This window comes from Sceloporus occidentalis, unplaced genomic scaffold (genome assembly GCF_023333645.1).
Source record: "Sceloporus occidentalis isolate IW3139 unplaced genomic scaffold, rSceOcc1.0.p SCAF_2, whole genome shotgun sequence".
NCBI lineage: Eukaryota > Metazoa > Chordata > Lepidosauria > Squamata > Phrynosomatidae > Sceloporus > Sceloporus occidentalis.
Window position 1 is genome coordinate 271,871,160 of NW_028316982.1, and position 17,714 is coordinate 271,888,873.

A 17,714-nucleotide genomic window follows, 5' to 3' on the forward strand; every position below is an offset into this window, starting at 1 on the left:
CCTACCCCCCCCTCCCGCTTCTCATATTCCCTTCTCCTTATAACGTTCCCAAGAGAGCAACCTTGAAGCTTGTCTATCTCTTTCCATCCACCAGCCCTGCCTCCCATTCCCATTCCAGCACCAAAACCATTTCAACAAGAACAATAATAAATTCAACTACAGTGGTCCCTCCACAACCGCTGGGTGCCATCTCATTGATGCAGTCTAGCAGTGGTTCTCAAATTTTTTACCCCCGTGAATGTGGGAAAACTGCAAATAAAAAAACCCACTATTCCTTTTGCCCGAGAGAACATCACTCTAGGAATCTCTAAGTCCTCCAGTGCAACTCTATGGTCAACATCTGTCAGAACTGACCATAGAATCATGCTGGAGTAACTACAAATGCCTAGAGAAGTGTTTTCTCTAGGCACTTCTAGGTTCTCCACTCCAACTCTATGATCAATCTCTGGCAGAGTTCCTCTGTAGGACCTAGAGATTCCTAGAGAGAATGCATTAATCAAAACCGCAAATAAATCCGCAAAAGTCAAAGCCGCAAATGTGGAGGGACAACATCAGTATTCACTATACCTCTATAGAAACAAAATATAGCAAACAACAGAACATCAAGGAGAACCTGACAGTGCAAGTGAGACTATTCACATAGTCATGCTAAAAAACAACAGCGTGTGAATAACCCCTGAGAAATACAATTTGAAAAATTGGGAAGGAGAAAAGCTGCCCTTCCAACTACAGGAACACCTTAGCAAACTAGGCCTACACACAGAAACACGCGCGTGTGCGCGTGTGTTTGAAAAAATCTGGGTGCAAATCCAAAAACTCTCTACATATGCCTCCCCTCCCCCAACAAACAGGATGAGTGGGTGCAGAGGCAATAACAACCAGCAAGACGCAATATTACAAGGACTTGCACTTTTTCAGAGCCCACTTTGGTTTCATGGGGGGCAAGGTGGAACCATAGGGGCCTTGGGGGCTGCCGTGTTAAAGTGTATGTGTGTGGGGATATTCCTAGCACCACCTAAAAATCATCAACTGTTGCATTTTGCTGTTTGAGAGCGCTCAGAATCATGGTCTCTGTTGTTGGTTTCCCCTTGCAGTTTTCCGAAGAGGGAACGGTGTGCCGAGAAGCCATGTCGGAGTGTGACCTTCCTGAGTATTGCAATGGGACTTCTGCCGAGTGTCCGCCGGATCTGTATAAGCAGGATGGGATGCCCTGCAGTGATGGCAACAGTTGTTTCCTTGGGGACTGCCTGAACCTCCACAAGCACTGCATTGCTCTCTTTGGCAAAGGCAGGACTGGCATCTCTCTTTATAAAACTATATAGTCTGCCATTCCTAACTCCTGTGGGGTCTCACCTAACGCAAAGAGCACCTTGGGAACCCCGTATCCAGTTTTAGCATATCCCATCCCACAGTGAATAAGGTTAGCTTGTGCTCTTGATATCTAAGTGAAGAAGCATCGCTCCATTAGGAGGACTCCTTGACCTACTGTAGATACCTTTGGCCTGAGATCTTTGAGGGGGCCTTTCCCCTTCCCATGGGATCCAGTGCTGTGGGCCCTCTGTGCCCACTGATTCAAGCATCCATAGCTTGTAAATATTCAAAAAAATGATAAATTCCAAAATGCAAACCTTGGTTTTGTGATTTTAAGAAAAGGGGCACCATTTATTATCCAATGTATTTAAGGGGACTGCAACATCCACTAATTGTGGTATCCATGGGGGCTCCTGGAACCAAAACAACAGTGAATAACAAGGCCCCACTGTATCTGTAGCTCCTCAGAAAGATCCTGGAGTGTGGTCTCTCCTTAGGTCCAGCCACCTTCCAGCTCATCTTGCGGGTAGAGTAAGATTAATGTAAACCAAGAGTGGGACACATGTAGCCTTCCAGATGCTGTTGGACTGCAGGCCCCATCTACTTCAACCAGAAAAGCTGGAGGTGAGGAATGTACAGTGATATATAAATAAAATCATAATCATAATCATAATCATCTTAATAATAATAATGCTGGGGATTTGAAGTCTGATAACATCTGGAAGGTGGCATGATTCCCACCCCAGCTGTCCAGCATGAAAGTCAGAACATGGGTCAGTGGTCAAGCAGATTAGGTGATCCTATCATTTAAAGGACCATGTTGTTGTTGTTGTTGTGTACCTTCAGTTCATTTCTGACATAGGTGACCCCAAGCTGAACCTATCATGGCGTTTTCTTGGCAAGTTTTGTCAGAGGGGGTTTGCCATATCTATCCTCAGAAGGTGAGAAAGTGTGACTTACCTAAGGTCACTCAGTATATTTACATGGCCAAACCCGGATTCAAACCCTAGTCTCCAGAGTCCTAGTCCAATGTTCAAACCAGTACACCATGCTGGCTGAGCATGCTAGACATTAATTTTTTGAATTTAGTTGGACAACATTTATGTGTTATTGTTGTCTTGAGCAGACACTTGTGTGGAAACATAAGGAACCTCAGAACTGAGAGAGGAAGGGAAGTTTAAGTCATACTTTTCCTGCTGGGGTGCCAATAAAAATGATTTCTTTGTGGCTTCTGTTCCAATCCAACAAACAGGGTCTTTCAATGGGGTACCAACTTCGAAGTAGGGATGTAATTCTTCATTAAATTTCTCCTCCAGTGTAGCAATGAGTAAATTCAGCAATTTCCTTCCTATTGGGAGAATCTTTGAAAACTGTGCAGTTTTCACAGGCTAATTACAATTTGGGATGTATTCTACGCAAAATTTGCATGTCGTTGTTTTGTGCAGCAAACAGAATTTTCTGCATGGAAAATAATATTCCAATGCAGAAATATCAATTCCTGTGCAGAAAATGCTGCTTTCTGCAAAGAAAATACTGTTTTCTATGCAAATTAACCACGTGCCAATTTTACATAGAACAAATCTCCAATTATAACATTTTTTGCATAGGAAGTTACATTTTGTGTTCAGAAATTTATATTTCTGTGCTGAAATATTAGTTTCCGTACAGAAAATACTGCTTCCTGCAGATAAAATATTTTCTTCACAAAAGAGCCACATGCACATTTTGTGCAGAATGAACCCCATACTACAGCGGTTCTCATCAGTCGAAGAGTCTTCTCATTAGGGTTTCTCAGCATTCAAACAACACATTTTTTCTACTATTTTGCAAATAGTCTTTCCTTCTCTCACTTAAAGGGACAATTTTTGTTTGGCTCAGGTTAGGAAGGAAGAGATTTAAGCTTCCCCACCCTATTTGCTGTGGCCTTTGTGGTCCTCATCTGCTTAGCCTCACTTGTGGCTGTTTACCTAATGAAAACTGTGCTTGCACACATTCATGTAACTCCAATGGCATCCAGCTGGGCCTTAGCCTGAAGACCAGGGATAGTTTGGGGATTTTGCTAGTCTACCGGCCACCCTGTTGTCTGGCAGACTCCCTGACCGAGCTGACACAGCTGGTCTCTGAGCTGTTGTTGGAGACCCCCAGACTTTTAGTTTTGGGGGACTTCAACATCCCGCTCGAGACCAGTTTAACAGGTGCAGCTCGGGAGTTCATGGAGACCATGACAAACATGGGCCTATCCCAATTGGTCAAAGGGCCCACACATTGTGCAGGTCATACACTCGATGCGGTCTTCAGTACGGAACAGGAATATCCGTGGGCGGAGGTGGTAAGTACCTCCGCATTGTCATGGACGGATCATTTCCTGGTCAAGACGAAACTTAGAGCCAATATCTGCCCCACCGGGGGTGGCGGACCCATTAGAATGGTCCGCCCTTGAAGGCTGATGGAGCCCATTGGATTCCAGACAGCCTTAGAGGGTTTACTGGTTGGGAATGCCGGTGATCCTGTCGATGCTCTGGTCAATACCTGGAACACCGATCTTAACAGGGCTATCGACACGATCGCTCCCAAGCGCCCTTGCCACCCCGCCCCAAATCGGAGGCCCTGGTTCACGCCAGAGCTGAGGAAGATGAAGTGGTTTGGACGACGGCTAGAGTGCAGGTGGCAGAAGACTCGACTCTTATCCGACAGAACTCGCCATAGGAACTTTCTTCGTTCCTATCAGGAGGCAATACGTGCAGCGAAGAGAGCCTTCTCCTCTGCATGTATTGCGTCTGCAGAGTCCTGTCCAGCAGAGCTGTTTAAGGTGGTGAGGGAAATGACGCAGGTGCCCCCTGCGCCAAATCCCTTACTTAACCCAACGACGGCCTGCTGTGACGTGTTTAACAACTTCTTTGCAGACAAAATCTCTCAGATAAGAGTCGACCTAGATGCCACCGTTGAAACAGAGTCGACAGGTGAGGCGTCCAGTGATGTAGTCATACTGGATCAGTTCCAATCTGTGAGTACTGATGACGTGGACAAGCTGCTTGGTAAGGTGAGGAAGACAACTTGCCCTCTCGACCCTTGCCCATCATGTCTGGCCGTCCGGGGGGGGGGGGGATGCATTGATGAGATTCCTTACGGATATCATCGGTGCATCCTTCAGGGAAGGACATATTCCATCTTGTTTAAAGGAAGCGGCGGTTAGGCCACTCCTGAAAAAACCTTCCCTAGACCCCCTGGATATGAGAAATTATAGGCCGGTGTCATTGCTGCCATTTTTGAGCAAGGTGATCGAGAGGACGGTTGCCCTTCAGCTCCAAGCTGTCTCGGATGAAACCGATTATCTAGACCCATTTCAAACCGGCTTTAGGACAGGCTTTGGGGTTGAGACTGCCATGGTTGCCTTGACCGACGATCTGCGTCTGAGCATTGACAGGGGGAGTGTGACCCTGTTGGTGCTCTTAGACCTCTCAGCGGCTTTCGATACTATAGATCACGGCATCCTCTTAGACCACCTGAGAGGGTTAGGTATCGGGGGCACTGCTTTGCAGTGGTTCCGGTCCTTCCTCTCGGGCAGGTCTCAGAGGGTGCTACTCGGGGACTGTAGCTCCAGTAAGAGGTACCTCACTTGTGGGGTTCCTCAGGGGGCTATTTTGTCCTCGATGTTATTTAACATCTATATGAAGCCGCTGGGTGAGATAATACGGAGTCATGGTGCTGGGTGTTATCAGTACGCTGATGACACCCAAATCTATTTCTCCGTATCTCGTTCCTCGGCCTCGAATTCTGATGGCATCTCTTCTCTCAATGAATGTCTTCAGGTGGTAATGGGCTGGATGAGGAAAAACAGATTGAAACTGAATCCAGACAAGACGGAGGTGCTCATGGTAGTGGCCCTAAAACCAAGAATTGGGTTGCAACCTCCAGTCCTGGATGGGGTCACACTCTCCTCCAGCGACTGTGTTCACAGTCTGGGGGTACTTCTTGACTCGTCGCTCCTGATGACAAATCAGGAAAATGCGACGGTCAGGAGTGCCTGTTATCAGCTTCGGCGGATACGCCAGCTGCGCCCTTTTCTGGAAGTAAGGGATCTCGAGACGGTTGTGCACGCGCTGGTAACCTCACGCCTTGACTTCTGTAATGCACTCTACATGGGGCTACCCCTGTGCTTGACTCGGAAATTACAGCTGGTTCAAAACATGGCAGCCAGGCTTGTCTCAGGAACATCTAGGAGGGACCACATTACTCCGGTTTTGAGGTCCCTCCACTGGCTGCCTATCAGCTTCCGGGCCCAGTACAAGGTGTTGGTTATCACCTTTAAAGCCCTAAATGGCTTGGGTCCAAGCTATCTCAGGGACCGCCTCCTCCCGTACAATCCTCCCCGCGCTCTCCGGTCCTCTGGGAAGAACTTACTGCAGCCTCTAAAATCTAGGCTTGCAGCAACCTCCCAGAGGGCGTTCTCTGCTGTCGCCCCCAAACTCTGGAACGACCTGCCAGATGAGATCCGTCAGTTGACATCATTAGACAGCTTTAAAAAAGCTGTCAAGACGGATCTCTTCCGGCAGGCCTTTCCAGATTAACCATCCCAGCCCAGGTTCCCTGATTCCCTCATTCCTCCCGTGGCCCCATCTTAGTGATGGTTGAGGATCAACAGAGGGATATCAGGGGTTTTAGTTTTTAATTGTTGTTTTTATGCTTTGATATTGTGTTTTTAATATGTTATACTGTTTAATACTGTCTTAAAGGGGGAGGGATAAAGTGTTTTTAATTGTTGTATTTTATACTTTACTGTTGTCAACCGCCCGGATTGGTTTCCCATAGGGCGGTATACAAACAAATATTATTATTATTATTATTATTATTATTATTATTAACTTGTAAGCCATTCTGGCTTAAGTGCTGAAATACATTTTTTGCTTTCATCACATTAGGCATGTAATTATTCTGGAGATGTCTGGCTAATGTGCATTACCTAACCCTCTGCTTTACAGGGAAAGAAAGAAAGAAAGAAAAGCTGAAAAATACAACTTATATGGCCTCAAGGATCAGGAAAAGCAGAGATTTCTCAAGCCAGAGGCACAGTGTCAGCCAACCGGTTGTTTTAATGATTTGTCTGCACCCAGTAGACCTGAATGCTCTGCATTCATTAATTCATTCTATATCCTGCCTTTCTCCCAGTACAATTTTTTCACATGCCTTTATTTTACAATCGGCCCTCTCCAAACCAAAGCTATCCAATTTGGACAGTCCAGATGAACTGAGAACTCAGTGCAGTTGTGATAAGAATTTACCAAAATCCATGTGCCGCGGTCCCTCAGTATCCGCCGAGGTTTGGTTCCAGGACCCCCCATGGATACCAAAATCTGTGGATGCTCAAGTCCCATTAAATACGATGGGGTCATAAAATAGCGTCCCTTATATGAAATGGCAAAATCAAGGTCTGCTTTCTAGAATTATTGTTTTTAAATATTTTCAAGCCGTGGATGGTGGAATCTGTGGATGGAGAATCTGTGAATAGGGAGGGCCATCTATATTTATTTTTTCCTTGCCCACTTCTCTTTTTCATTCCTTCCTCCTCATCTTTCTCTCACCAGATGCCCAACAAGCCCCATTGAGCTGCTTCAAAGAGCTGAACATGCGAGGAGATCAGAGTGGCAACTGCGGTGGGGACGGCGAGACATACAGAAAGTGCAATGAAGAGTAGGTTGGGCCTGGGGTGCCTCATCCACTTGCTTAAGCGCCTCATTTCTCAGAGGACTGGGACAAACTGGCTTGCAAAAGAGAGAAGGACTGGGGGTTGCTGTGCTTCATGTCTGTCTGCCTGTTGAGTACTGGAGACATCTGGCTAAGCAGCCAGTTACTATCATACCCGCATCTACAGTGGACCCTTGGTATCTGCTGGGGTTTGGTTCCAGAACTCTCCTGTGGATACAAAAACGCATGGATATTCACATCCCATTAAATGAAATGGCATAATAAAATGGTGTGCTTTATATAAATTGGCAAAACCATGTTTTGCTTTTTGGAATTTATATATTTTTAAAAATATTTTCCAGCCATGGATGCTTGAATCCGTGGATAAAAAAAATCCGTGAATATAGAAAGCTGACTGTCTGTAATGAGACTTGAGCATCCACAAATTTTTGATCCATATACTTCCACTAAAGATAGCCTGAAGGTAATTTTACATATAATATTTTTAATAATTTTGTGCATGAAACCATGTTTGTGTACATTGAACCATGAGAAAGCAAAGGAGTCACCATCTCAGTCATCCATGTAGACCATTTTGGATTTTGGATAAGAGAGACTCAACCTGTAATTCAGAACATACAAGGCAAATGATATCCCCAGTCTAGTTAAGAAGCAATGGACATAGCTTCACAGTTAACCTGGAATCAGCCACCTCTCCCTAGTAATATTCTGCCATGCAGAAGACACAATCCAAGTGCTCCCTGTGACAGATGGCTGTCCAGCCTTTGTTTAAAAACCTCCAAAGAAAGAGACTCAGCTATACTCAGAGGCTGCATATCTCATTATCAAAAAGCTCTTATTTTCAAGACGTTCTTCCTAATGTTTTGGTGGAATCTCTTTTCTTGTATTTTGCATCCATTGCTCTGTGCCTTATTCTCTGGAGCAGCAGAAAACAAGCTTGCTCCATCCTCAATATGACACCTGTTCAAATATTTTAACAGGACTATCATGTCACCCCTTAAACTCCTCTTTCCCAAACTAAACATATCCAGCTCCCTAAGTCGCTCCCCTTAGGGCTTGGCAGTTTCCAGACCTTGCCCCTTTTCAGTTACCCTCCTCTAGACATGCTGCAGCTTGTCAACATCCCTCTTGAATTATGGTGCCCAGAACCACAATTCTCATTGTTGATTTGACAATTGTGAATTAGCCAAGCCATGCTTCTTCCCCATTTGGATCCCTACGTAGCCTCCAGCAGCTGTCAAGATAGAATGAAGGAGATACACGTTTTTATCTCTTTGTTCTTCTCTTCAGAGATGTCCTTTGCGGACGGCTGCAATGCATTAATATTAAAAGAATTCCAAAAATGTCAACCGGACAGGGAGTAGTCCAGACTCCAGTGGAAGGTACCTTGTGCTGGGGGACAGAATTTCACCTCGGTCAGGATTCTTATGACCTGGGAGCCGTGAAAGATGGAACCACCTGCGGTGCGGACAAGGTAACTGGATTCCTTGCCTGCAGGCAGCTATGCCACATGATTGTGGCATCTAAAGCTAATTATTAATACTCATCATCATCATCATCATCATCATCATCATTTTTTACCCAAGACTTGATGCAGGGTACAGCATAGATTAAAACACATAGACCTCGGACACCTTAAAATCATCCAGACAAAAAGTTTAAAATATATCCATTTAAAATTCATGGTTTAAAATCGACTGGGTAGGCCTGCCAGAGGAGATAGGTCTTTAACGCCGTTTTAAATCCAAACAGCGTATTTAGCTGTCCAATCTCTTCTGGCAGGTCACTCCTCGGTCTAGGGGCGGCTGATGAAAAGCTCCTCTGGGTACCCCTCTAGCTCTGGCCAGTTAAAGTAAATGCCCCTTGAAGGACCTGAGTGTATGGGGCAGATGATATGGCTTCTGAGGTAGGGGTATAAATCTACACTATTTGTTCTCATGTGCTGGAACAAAATGTGTTAAAAGACCTGGCTACGGTAACAAAGGCCTTGGTTACATCTCGGTTGGAGTACTGTAACGTACTCTATGCGGAGCTGCCAGGTGCCAAGTGCTCCAGCCAGGCTGTTGACTGGGGCTGGTCACCACTTCATGGGAACAACTTCATTGGGCAGAATTCAGAGTGCTGGTTATAAACCTTTATGGCCTTATCCAGCTTGATTCTACACTATCTAAAAGGCTGTATCTCTCTGTATGAGAATGCTTGAGTTTTAAGATCTTCAAGGGAAGGCTCACTCTCGATCCCACCACCATCTTGGTGAGGACACAGGAGGCAGGCCATTCTCAGTGACTGCTCCCCAATTGGGGAATTCTCTCCCGCAGGAGGTTTGGTTAGCCCCCTTTCCCCTTTCCTTTTGCCAGCCCTTTTGGGTTTTAATGCGGTTGCGTTTTTAGCTTCCTTTCTCAACTTGCATGTTGTATCTCGCCTTCCTCTATACAGGATCCAAGGTGGCCCTCAGCATTTAAAAAACAGGGTATGGTTAAAAATTACATCTTAGCTGTGCTTACCTGTGCTTTTTTATATTGTTTTAATTATCAAGTTTTAACTGAACTGTTCTTTAATTATTATTTTTTCTACTTTTGTATAAATAATGTTTTAGCTGTATCCCATTTTTTAAATGCTTGTAAGACACCTTGGATGTTCTACAAGGGGAAAGGTGGGGTAAAAATAAAATAAAATGAACATTTTCTCCTTTCCCAGCCAAATGATAACAGCTTCTGTGCTCTTTCTTTCCTTCTCTTTCATCTTCGTCTTTTGCATACAATGACCTTTTTTGCACAAAACATGCATTTTGTGTAAAAGGCACTGTTTTTGAATGAATTTTTCACAGACAAAATTCCCGAAAGGTTAAAAGTCACAGAGCAGTTGACTATTTTTTCAACAGAGTGACCTGACAGGACAATATGCAAAGGAATCTTGCATCGCCTTTGAAACTAACTGTGAAAGAAGTGGTAGCATAACCTTTTGTAGACTTACCGTAGATCTGTTTCCTTAGATGCCTTTTTTGTGTGTATGCATTGTCCTTTTGCATACTGATATTGCAGGCTATCATGGCTATGTATCTGAATTCTGTCATTGATAGGTCAAGATACCTTTTTTCAAAATAAATAAATAAATAAATAATATTTGTAATACATAATAAATATTTGGTTTTTTTTAAATTAAGGATTGGAAAAATTGTGTTTTTATATTCCTAGTGTGGGGCAGTCTGAAGCTGTAACTACTGTATACACTCATGTATAAGTCTACACATTGTAGTAAAAAAATTGACACCCCTCCCCAAAACCTGGGTCGACTTATCCATGGGTCAATGTCTCTCTGGCTTTTCTTCACGAACAACGATTCAGGAAGGACTCATCCCACACTTTCTACAAGCGCATTGATGGGTCAATGTAAATACTGTATTTTAACTCTTATTTTAAAAAACTAACCATCCGCTGGTGAAAGAGAAGAGTGAGATGTGTCTTGGAAGCACTGACCCCTTTACTCTCTCTTCCATCCAGGCTTTAAGGCAAGCCCAAACAGTTATGCCTGCCAGATTTCTTTGGCATCATTTTCCTTTGCTTCATCATTTAGATCCTTTGTTGTATGCCTCCAGGTTTTACCATCAACTTAACAACAGGTCATATGAAAAATCTATTAATTTTGATCCCAAAACCTGCCCTCAACTTATACATGAGGTTGACTTATAGCTGAGTATATACAGTATGTCATTTCTGAGGCAAAGCCCAAGAGAAACAAAGTTATCCTGCATCCAGAAAACCCCCTCCCATTCAGGCAGGGGATAATACTTGCCTGAACTCGGCCTGGGAGTATTTACCAGAGCTGGCATTTTGCAAATTATTAGGATTCGGGCTTTGCCCACTGCCAATGCACTGTACACAATTAATGTCTTGTGCCTCTTCCTCTAGATATGTTTAAACCGATCCTGCGTTGACCTGGCAGTTCTGGATTACAATTGCGATTTCTCAAAATGCAACAACCATGGGGTAAGCAATGAAAGGATGCCAACCCTTGAGACCTGGAAGGGTCAGTGTAGCATTGGCCTTTGGCTCAGGAGGGTAGTCACTGAGATTAGGCACAGAGAGTTTGATTCTGTGACTGGTGTGAAAGGATTCACACATGTTTTAAGTGTTTTTAACTGTTTTTAATAATTTTCTTTTAAAAAATATATCATTGGTTAATTCTTCTTTTAACTTTTGTAAACTAATGTTTTAGGCTAATCTTTTTAAAATTATTGTAAGCCACCTTGAATCCTGTCTTGGGAGAAAAGCAGGATGAATGTATGGATGGATGAATCAACAGCAGTAGGAATAGCAAGTACATTTCTATACCACTTATCAATGAACTAGCACTCCCGAAGCGGTTTACAATGTGTGTAAGCCAACTGCCCCCAAGAAGCTGGAGACTCATTTGACCAACCTACCAAAGGATGGAAGGCTGAGTCCACCTTGGAGCCTAGTCTGGGATTGAACTCACAACCTTCTGGCTGCAGGACTAGGGCTCCCTATGAATAAATGAATGAATAAATAAACAAATGAATGAATGAATTTGGCATAGCTGTTGCATTGTGCTGTGTGTGTGTGTCTGTGCGCACACCTTCAAATTGCCTGTTGACCTATAGTGATCACATGAATTTCCTAAAGTTTTCTTAGGCCAGGAATACTCAAAGGTAGTTTGGCCAGTTCCTTCCTCTGAAATACAGCCTACAAGTCCTGCTATTTGTTGGCAGTCTCCCATCCAAGTACTGACCAGGACTGACCCTGCTTAGCTTCCAAGATCAGAGGCAAACTGGCACTTTTAGGGTATTTAGGCTGCATGTATGTGCCTTCAAGCCACTTGTTAATTTATGATGACCCCATTAGTTTCCTAGGGTTTTTTTAGGCAAGAAATCCTCAGAGATGGTTTTGCCAGTTCATAGAACCATAGAGTTGGAAGAGACCCCAAGGGCCATCCAGTCCAACCCCATTCTGCCATGCAGGAAATCTCAGTCAAAGCATACCCAGCAGATGGCCACCCAGCCTCTGTTTAAAGACCCCCAAAGAAGGAGATTCCATCACTCTCTGAGGGAGCATCTTCCCCTGTTGAACAGTTCTTACTATAAGGAATTTCCTCCTAATGTTGAGCTGGAATCTCTTTTGCTGTAGCTTGCATCCATTGTCCCAAGTCTTGTTCTCTGGAGCGGCAGAAAACAAGTTAGCTCCCTCCTCATTGTGACATCCCTTCAAGTATTTAAACAGTTCCTTCCTCAGAAACAGAGCCTACAGCACCAGGGATTCCCTGGCAATCACCTATCCAAGTACTAACCAGGTCTGACTGCTCAGCTTCCAAGATCAGACAAGGTCTAGTGCCTTCAGTTTATTTGCAGATTTCTTGTTTGTTTGTTTTTTAAAAGAAATACAGACATACAGAGTGTCATCCCAGCTGTATTTCTCTTTCCACCTGCAGTGGCAGATTAAAGATGCTTCAGGAACCATTCAAAGGAGGTAGAACCATCCACCAAAAGTCCTGTTTTGTTCTCAGCAGTTCTCAAAGGTTTCACCTCTTTCTACTTGGAGAGTGGAGAGGAATAACTACCTAGCATGTTTGGCTCCCTTCTAATCTCCATCTGCCGCTTACCATTCTCACCAAGGTCTTGTCTGACACTTTGCTGCTCTAAGTTATTTGCTGTCCTGTTTGGTGTTTTTGCAGGTATGTAATAACAACGGAAACTGCCATTGCACTTATGGATGGGCCCCTCCTTTCTGTGCTGGCAAGGGATATGGAGGAAGCATTGACAGCGGCCCCCCTTCCGCTTATGGGGGTAAGTTGTATCCCCCGTTGGCATTGCCTCCACTGGGCTTTGCCAGCTGCTGTCCTGGTAATTTAGCTCTGTATCTTGGGGCAATGCCCTTGTCAGATCCGAGGACTCTCTGCCTTGTGCTTCAATGGTTGATGAGCCATTATTATTATTTATCTTTATTATCGATATGTCTTCAACCTTCTCTTAGGGTTTTCTTGGCCAGATTTCTTCAGAGGAGGTTTGTCAGTGCCTTCCTGTAAGGCTGAGAGAGTATGACTTGCCCAAAGTCATCCAGTGGGTTTCTGTGGCAGAGCAGGGTTTGAACCCTGACTTCCCAGAGTCCTAGTTCCACATGCAAACCATGTCAACATATTGGCTGTCTTTATTTATATCCCGATCAAAACAACAAGGCGATAACCTAAACCTAAAATAAATCAACAAAAGAAACAGAAAGGTCTAGGAAAAATCGTTAACAAAATAAAAATAATTTTAACGTCTAAAATACATTCAAATATTGCAATGACAAAGAATTTCCTTATATCAAAATATACAGTGTATAAACAATGCAATACACTGTGCAAATATGCATGGAAAAGAGAAAATATCTTAACATCCAAACACGTTTCAACATACATCTTCCTCAGTGGTAAAGCGAAGCTAAAAATTGAGAATATAGTAAAATGAGTATCTAATTCACATATGAACACACCATATTGTAAAATAATAATCAAACAAATATACCTGTGATGACCAAGAGTAATTATCCTATTACCAAAGAGTCATCCAGTATCTAAGCAGGATGGATTAGGCTTATAATAAACATTTATAATTGTATAATTGTAATTTTTTGAGCATCCAGGATATAGTAAGTATGGGTAATATTTTTAAATAATTACAAATATTTCTCCAAGTTTTTAAGATGTACAGTTATTGTGTGTGTGTGTGCAAATTTTGAAACATCTGCTTTACGCTACAGTGATGTTTTGTGTCCAGGGCATTCCTTCTTCCTTCCTCCATTTCTTCACCAAGTCACCTCAACAGTTTGCATGGTTTCTCCAAAAGCCATAAGCTCCCCTAAGAGGGCAGGAGAGGAGCCAAATTTCAAAAAAGACATGGAGGATCTGTTGGAACAATGTTCTCTTAAACAGTGGTTAAAATATTTTGTATGGCTGACATTGCTAAGTCACAGCACTGGACATGATGCAAAGGCTTGCAGTAGAGATTGCATCATGATAAGTGGCAGCAGATGATACCCTTTAGGCACCTTCTTTATAAGTGCACCGAGACACAGGGCACATGTACTGCACTTAGGGCAAAAAATGAAATGCATAGATATAGGATGGGGGACACCTGGCTTACGAAGACTTATACGTGTGAAAGGGATCTAGGAGTCCTGGTAGACTACAAGTTGAACATGAATCAACAGTGCTGGAACTTTGTTAAGTTCTTTGGCATCATTTTCCTTTGCAACATCCTATAGATTCTTTGTCACATGTTCCTAAATTTTACCCTAGACTTATATATGGGTCATATCAAAATTCATCATTCTAGCCCCAAAACCTGACCTTGATTTATACATGAGGTCAATTTATAATCGAGTATATACAATACTTCTGAGAGTGTTTACCTCAGACAGTGCTGTAAGTTGGCATCTCTGGTGGGCCTAAAGTTTTTGTTTTTGTCACTGTACATCAGGCAGGACAGAAGAGAGCCAACAGGACCTGCCACCCACTCCTCACCATAGCATTTTTGTGCATGAGATAATGACTGCCTGGCATCCTGACACTACTTTATACCTTCAGGTTCTGGGTGCAAAACTGTTACTTCCCTTTCTCGCCCTCCAGATCCTATAAGCCGCATCATTGGATTTGTCACTCTGGCTGGGTTGGTGGTTTTCATGCTGGGCCTTGCTGCCACCTTTAAGAAAAAGCAGTTGGGGGCTTGGTAAGTCAACTTCCCCTTCACCAGGATATCCGACGATCAAGTCATTGATGGCATCCCTTGTTTTAGACCCCTGGATAAGGGATGGCAATGATTCAGGCCTTGCCTGGAAGGCTGAACCACACTGAAGGTCTTCTAACATCTTTGCACTTTGCACCGATAGGTTTGCTGAAGTGACCCAGAAAAAAATGTCAGCAGATTCAGCCAATACAGTAAGTTGCAGAAAGCCTTTTATTGTAGAAGGTCTTAATTCTATGTCACTTCCAAACCATGAGGGTAGATTACAGGACATAGCTGTATTAGTCTGGAATATCAGTCTACAAAGGGATCTTGTAGTAGTACCTTTGAGACTAACTGAGTAAAAGATGTTGTAGTCTAAGCTTTTGTAGACTTGCAGTCTCGACAGACCAGCCATTAAGGCTGGCATTGGAGCGGAATGGGGCAGTGGTGTACACACAACGCACACCCCAACTCCTTCCCCGTGCCAGTGGGTGGCGCAGTGGTTAAATAGGAGCCCTGGTGGCACAGTGATTAAATGCCTGTCCTGCAGCCACTCACTCAAAACCACAAGGTTGCGAGTTCAAGACCAGCAAAAGGGCTCAAGCTTGACTCAGGCTTGCATCCTTCCGAGGAGGGAGCTAAAATGAGTACCAAGATAGTTGGGGGGAAATTAGCTTACAGTTGTAAACTGCTTAGACACTGCTTAGGCGGTATGAAGCGGTATATAAATGAAGCTTGTTTGTTTTGTTTGGTGGGTGGCATCATGGCACTGCTCTGGCATTGCATCCAGATGATGCAGTGCCAAAGGAGTGCCAAAAAGCCACAGCAGCGACAGCTATGGTACCCTTTCTGTGGCGCAAAAAGGAGCTGTTTTTGCGGCTCCTTTTTGCACTGCGAAAAAGCCAGGTCAGGGCTGCGGCATGTAGTTGCCACGGCCCCGATCTGACGCTAAAAGGGGCAGCTGCAGGCCACTCCTTAGGAGTGGTCTGTTAAGCCCCTTTGTCTGCTTTCTCAGAGGCATGTAGTGAGCTGGTGCCCAGGAAGGACCAAAGCTTTTGTAGACTTGGTCTACTTCCTCAGTTGCATGCAGGGAACCGATGTCCAGGAACTATGGGATAAACAGCCACCTGGTGTCGCAGTGAAGGGCTCTGGATCTTCTGGGGAGATCCAGAGCAAAACGGTGATTTTTAAAATGTGTATATGGCAGGTTCAGTGCTGAGCTGGCCAGATGTCACCCAGAGAGTTCACACCAGAACTGCAGTTTGGGCCCTGAGTTGCCCAGACTCATCCCTCTGGAAACAGAGGTGGGGGGATTTTTTTATTTGGCCCATGCAGATAGAGCCTTAAATGAGGAAGCGACTCTAAACAGAATGGTGGACTAGAGGCCACCTGTGAAATGATCCAGAAGTGCTGTTTTTTGTTCTTACAGTCTTAAGGCAAATTGTGCCCACTCTTAATCCAGAGTTTAATTTTAGCATTGCTAAAATACCCACCTAAGTAATTTAATGAGAGGAATAAAGAACAAACCAGATCAGAGAAAAGTTAATCAAACAGAATGGAGGTGCACTCCTATTATGCCATGCGCAATGCGGCTCTGCAGATTCTCAGTGTTATGCAACAAGAAATGCAAGTTCTTTTGGGAGGAGACAAAGTGGGGAGGGGGAAATCCCAGCAGTGCAGACGATGCTTCCAACACTTAAGAAGGCAATTTGTTGCCCACTAAATTACTGTATATACTCATGTATAAGTCTAAACATTTAGATTAAAAAACTGACCCCAAAAAACTGAGTCAACTTATCTACGGGTCAATGTAAGTACTATACTTTTACTCATGTGTGTGTGTGTACACATATATATCTGTATATGCAACTATCCCCAGGTGAACAAAAAAAGTTTAATCTGCTGTGGAAGCACTGACCCTCTTCTACACTCTCATCCATCCAGCCTTTACTACAAGCATAAATAGTTCTGTCTGTAGGGTTTTTGGTATTGTTTTCCTTTCCTTTACATTCTTCATTTCATGCCCCTAAGTGTTACCCTCGACATATCCATGAGTCATATCAGAATCCATAATTTTGGCCCCCAAACCTGTCCTTGACTTATACATGAGGTTGACTTATAGCCAAGTATATAAGGTACCCTCTGAGTGCCCCCTGCGAGAGGCTAAGAGCTGAATTTCTTCTCTTCCAGGAGTCCATTGGGGCCCCATCACTGAAACCCAAGGAGGGGAAACTGGACTTGACTTCTCCCACAACAAAATAGAACGCTTTTGATACCTGAATAATCACAACCAGAGCTTCCAAGCAGAAGGCATTCAGTCCCACCTATGGCTTTTCTGTTTCCCTGTGGTACTCTTTTAAAAAGCATTCTGTTTCCTTGCTTTGTCTCTCCTGTTTCCCAATAAAACACTCTTCCTCCTTGAACCGCTGCACTTGTTTGCCTTTTTCATGGGCCTCTTCTGTTTTCAGAGTTCCCAGGTAGGAGCTCCCAGTGTGACTTGTAGGAAGATACCTATTTTATCTTCCACCCAGGTTTCAGGATTCACAGAGGTTGGCTTGTTTTTAAAACCAATTTCCCCTACTTTGGGTTTGTCTACACTGTTTGAAGAAGCCTCACTCACTATGAATTGGCAATGATTTGGACATACAATGTTCTTGTCCATATCAGGAATTAGCCGGGTGTTTTGGCACCTGAGGGCTTACTTTGTGAATAGTTTGGGGGGGGGGGGGCATGGTTTTCTCCAGATATTCCAGGAAAATCCAGATGTGCAATAATGACCGGTGGATCCATGTTGGCAGCAGGGGAGGAATAGGAAGTGATGAATCCCTAAGACAGGACTTTTTTGTTTTAAAGGTTGCTGTATTTATACACATATAAGTGTATGTGTTTGCCTTTACTGGCACTTTCCACATCTCACATCCTTGACTGAAAGGTAAGAAAAAATATGGGTGTCCTGAAGCCGGAAATAATGCATGGAAGG

At 43.8% G+C, this 17,714-nt stretch overlaps 1 protein-coding gene across 6 annotated transcripts in view; it reads left to right on the plus strand.

The window, feature by feature from the left end:
- The window catches only part of LOC149320191 (disintegrin and metalloproteinase domain-containing protein 21-like), a 57,709-nt gene extending 40,566 nt beyond the window's left edge, over window positions 1-17,143 (plus strand). For 5 of the 6 annotated variants that reach the window (XM_089513099.1, XM_089513096.1, XM_089513097.1 and 2 more), the window contains 8 exons: window positions 1,095-1,287; window positions 6,894-6,999; window positions 8,305-8,488; window positions 10,923-11,000; window positions 12,703-12,814; window positions 14,638-14,737; window positions 14,898-14,946; window positions 16,925-17,143. In XM_089513099.1, coding sequence (XP_089369225.1) covers window positions 1,095-1,287; window positions 6,894-6,999; window positions 8,305-8,488; window positions 10,923-11,000; window positions 12,703-12,814; window positions 14,638-14,737; window positions 14,898-14,946; window positions 16,925-16,996 — 894 coding nt within the window. In that variant the 3' untranslated portion in view covers window positions 16,997-17,143. The remainder of the gene's footprint in view (window positions 1-1,094; window positions 1,288-6,893; window positions 7,000-8,304; window positions 8,489-10,922; window positions 11,001-12,702; window positions 12,815-14,637; window positions 14,738-14,897; window positions 14,947-16,924) is intronic. The other variant, XM_089513101.1, reaches the window with a different exon arrangement.
- The last annotated feature ends 571 nt before the right edge of the window (window positions 17,144-17,714 follow it).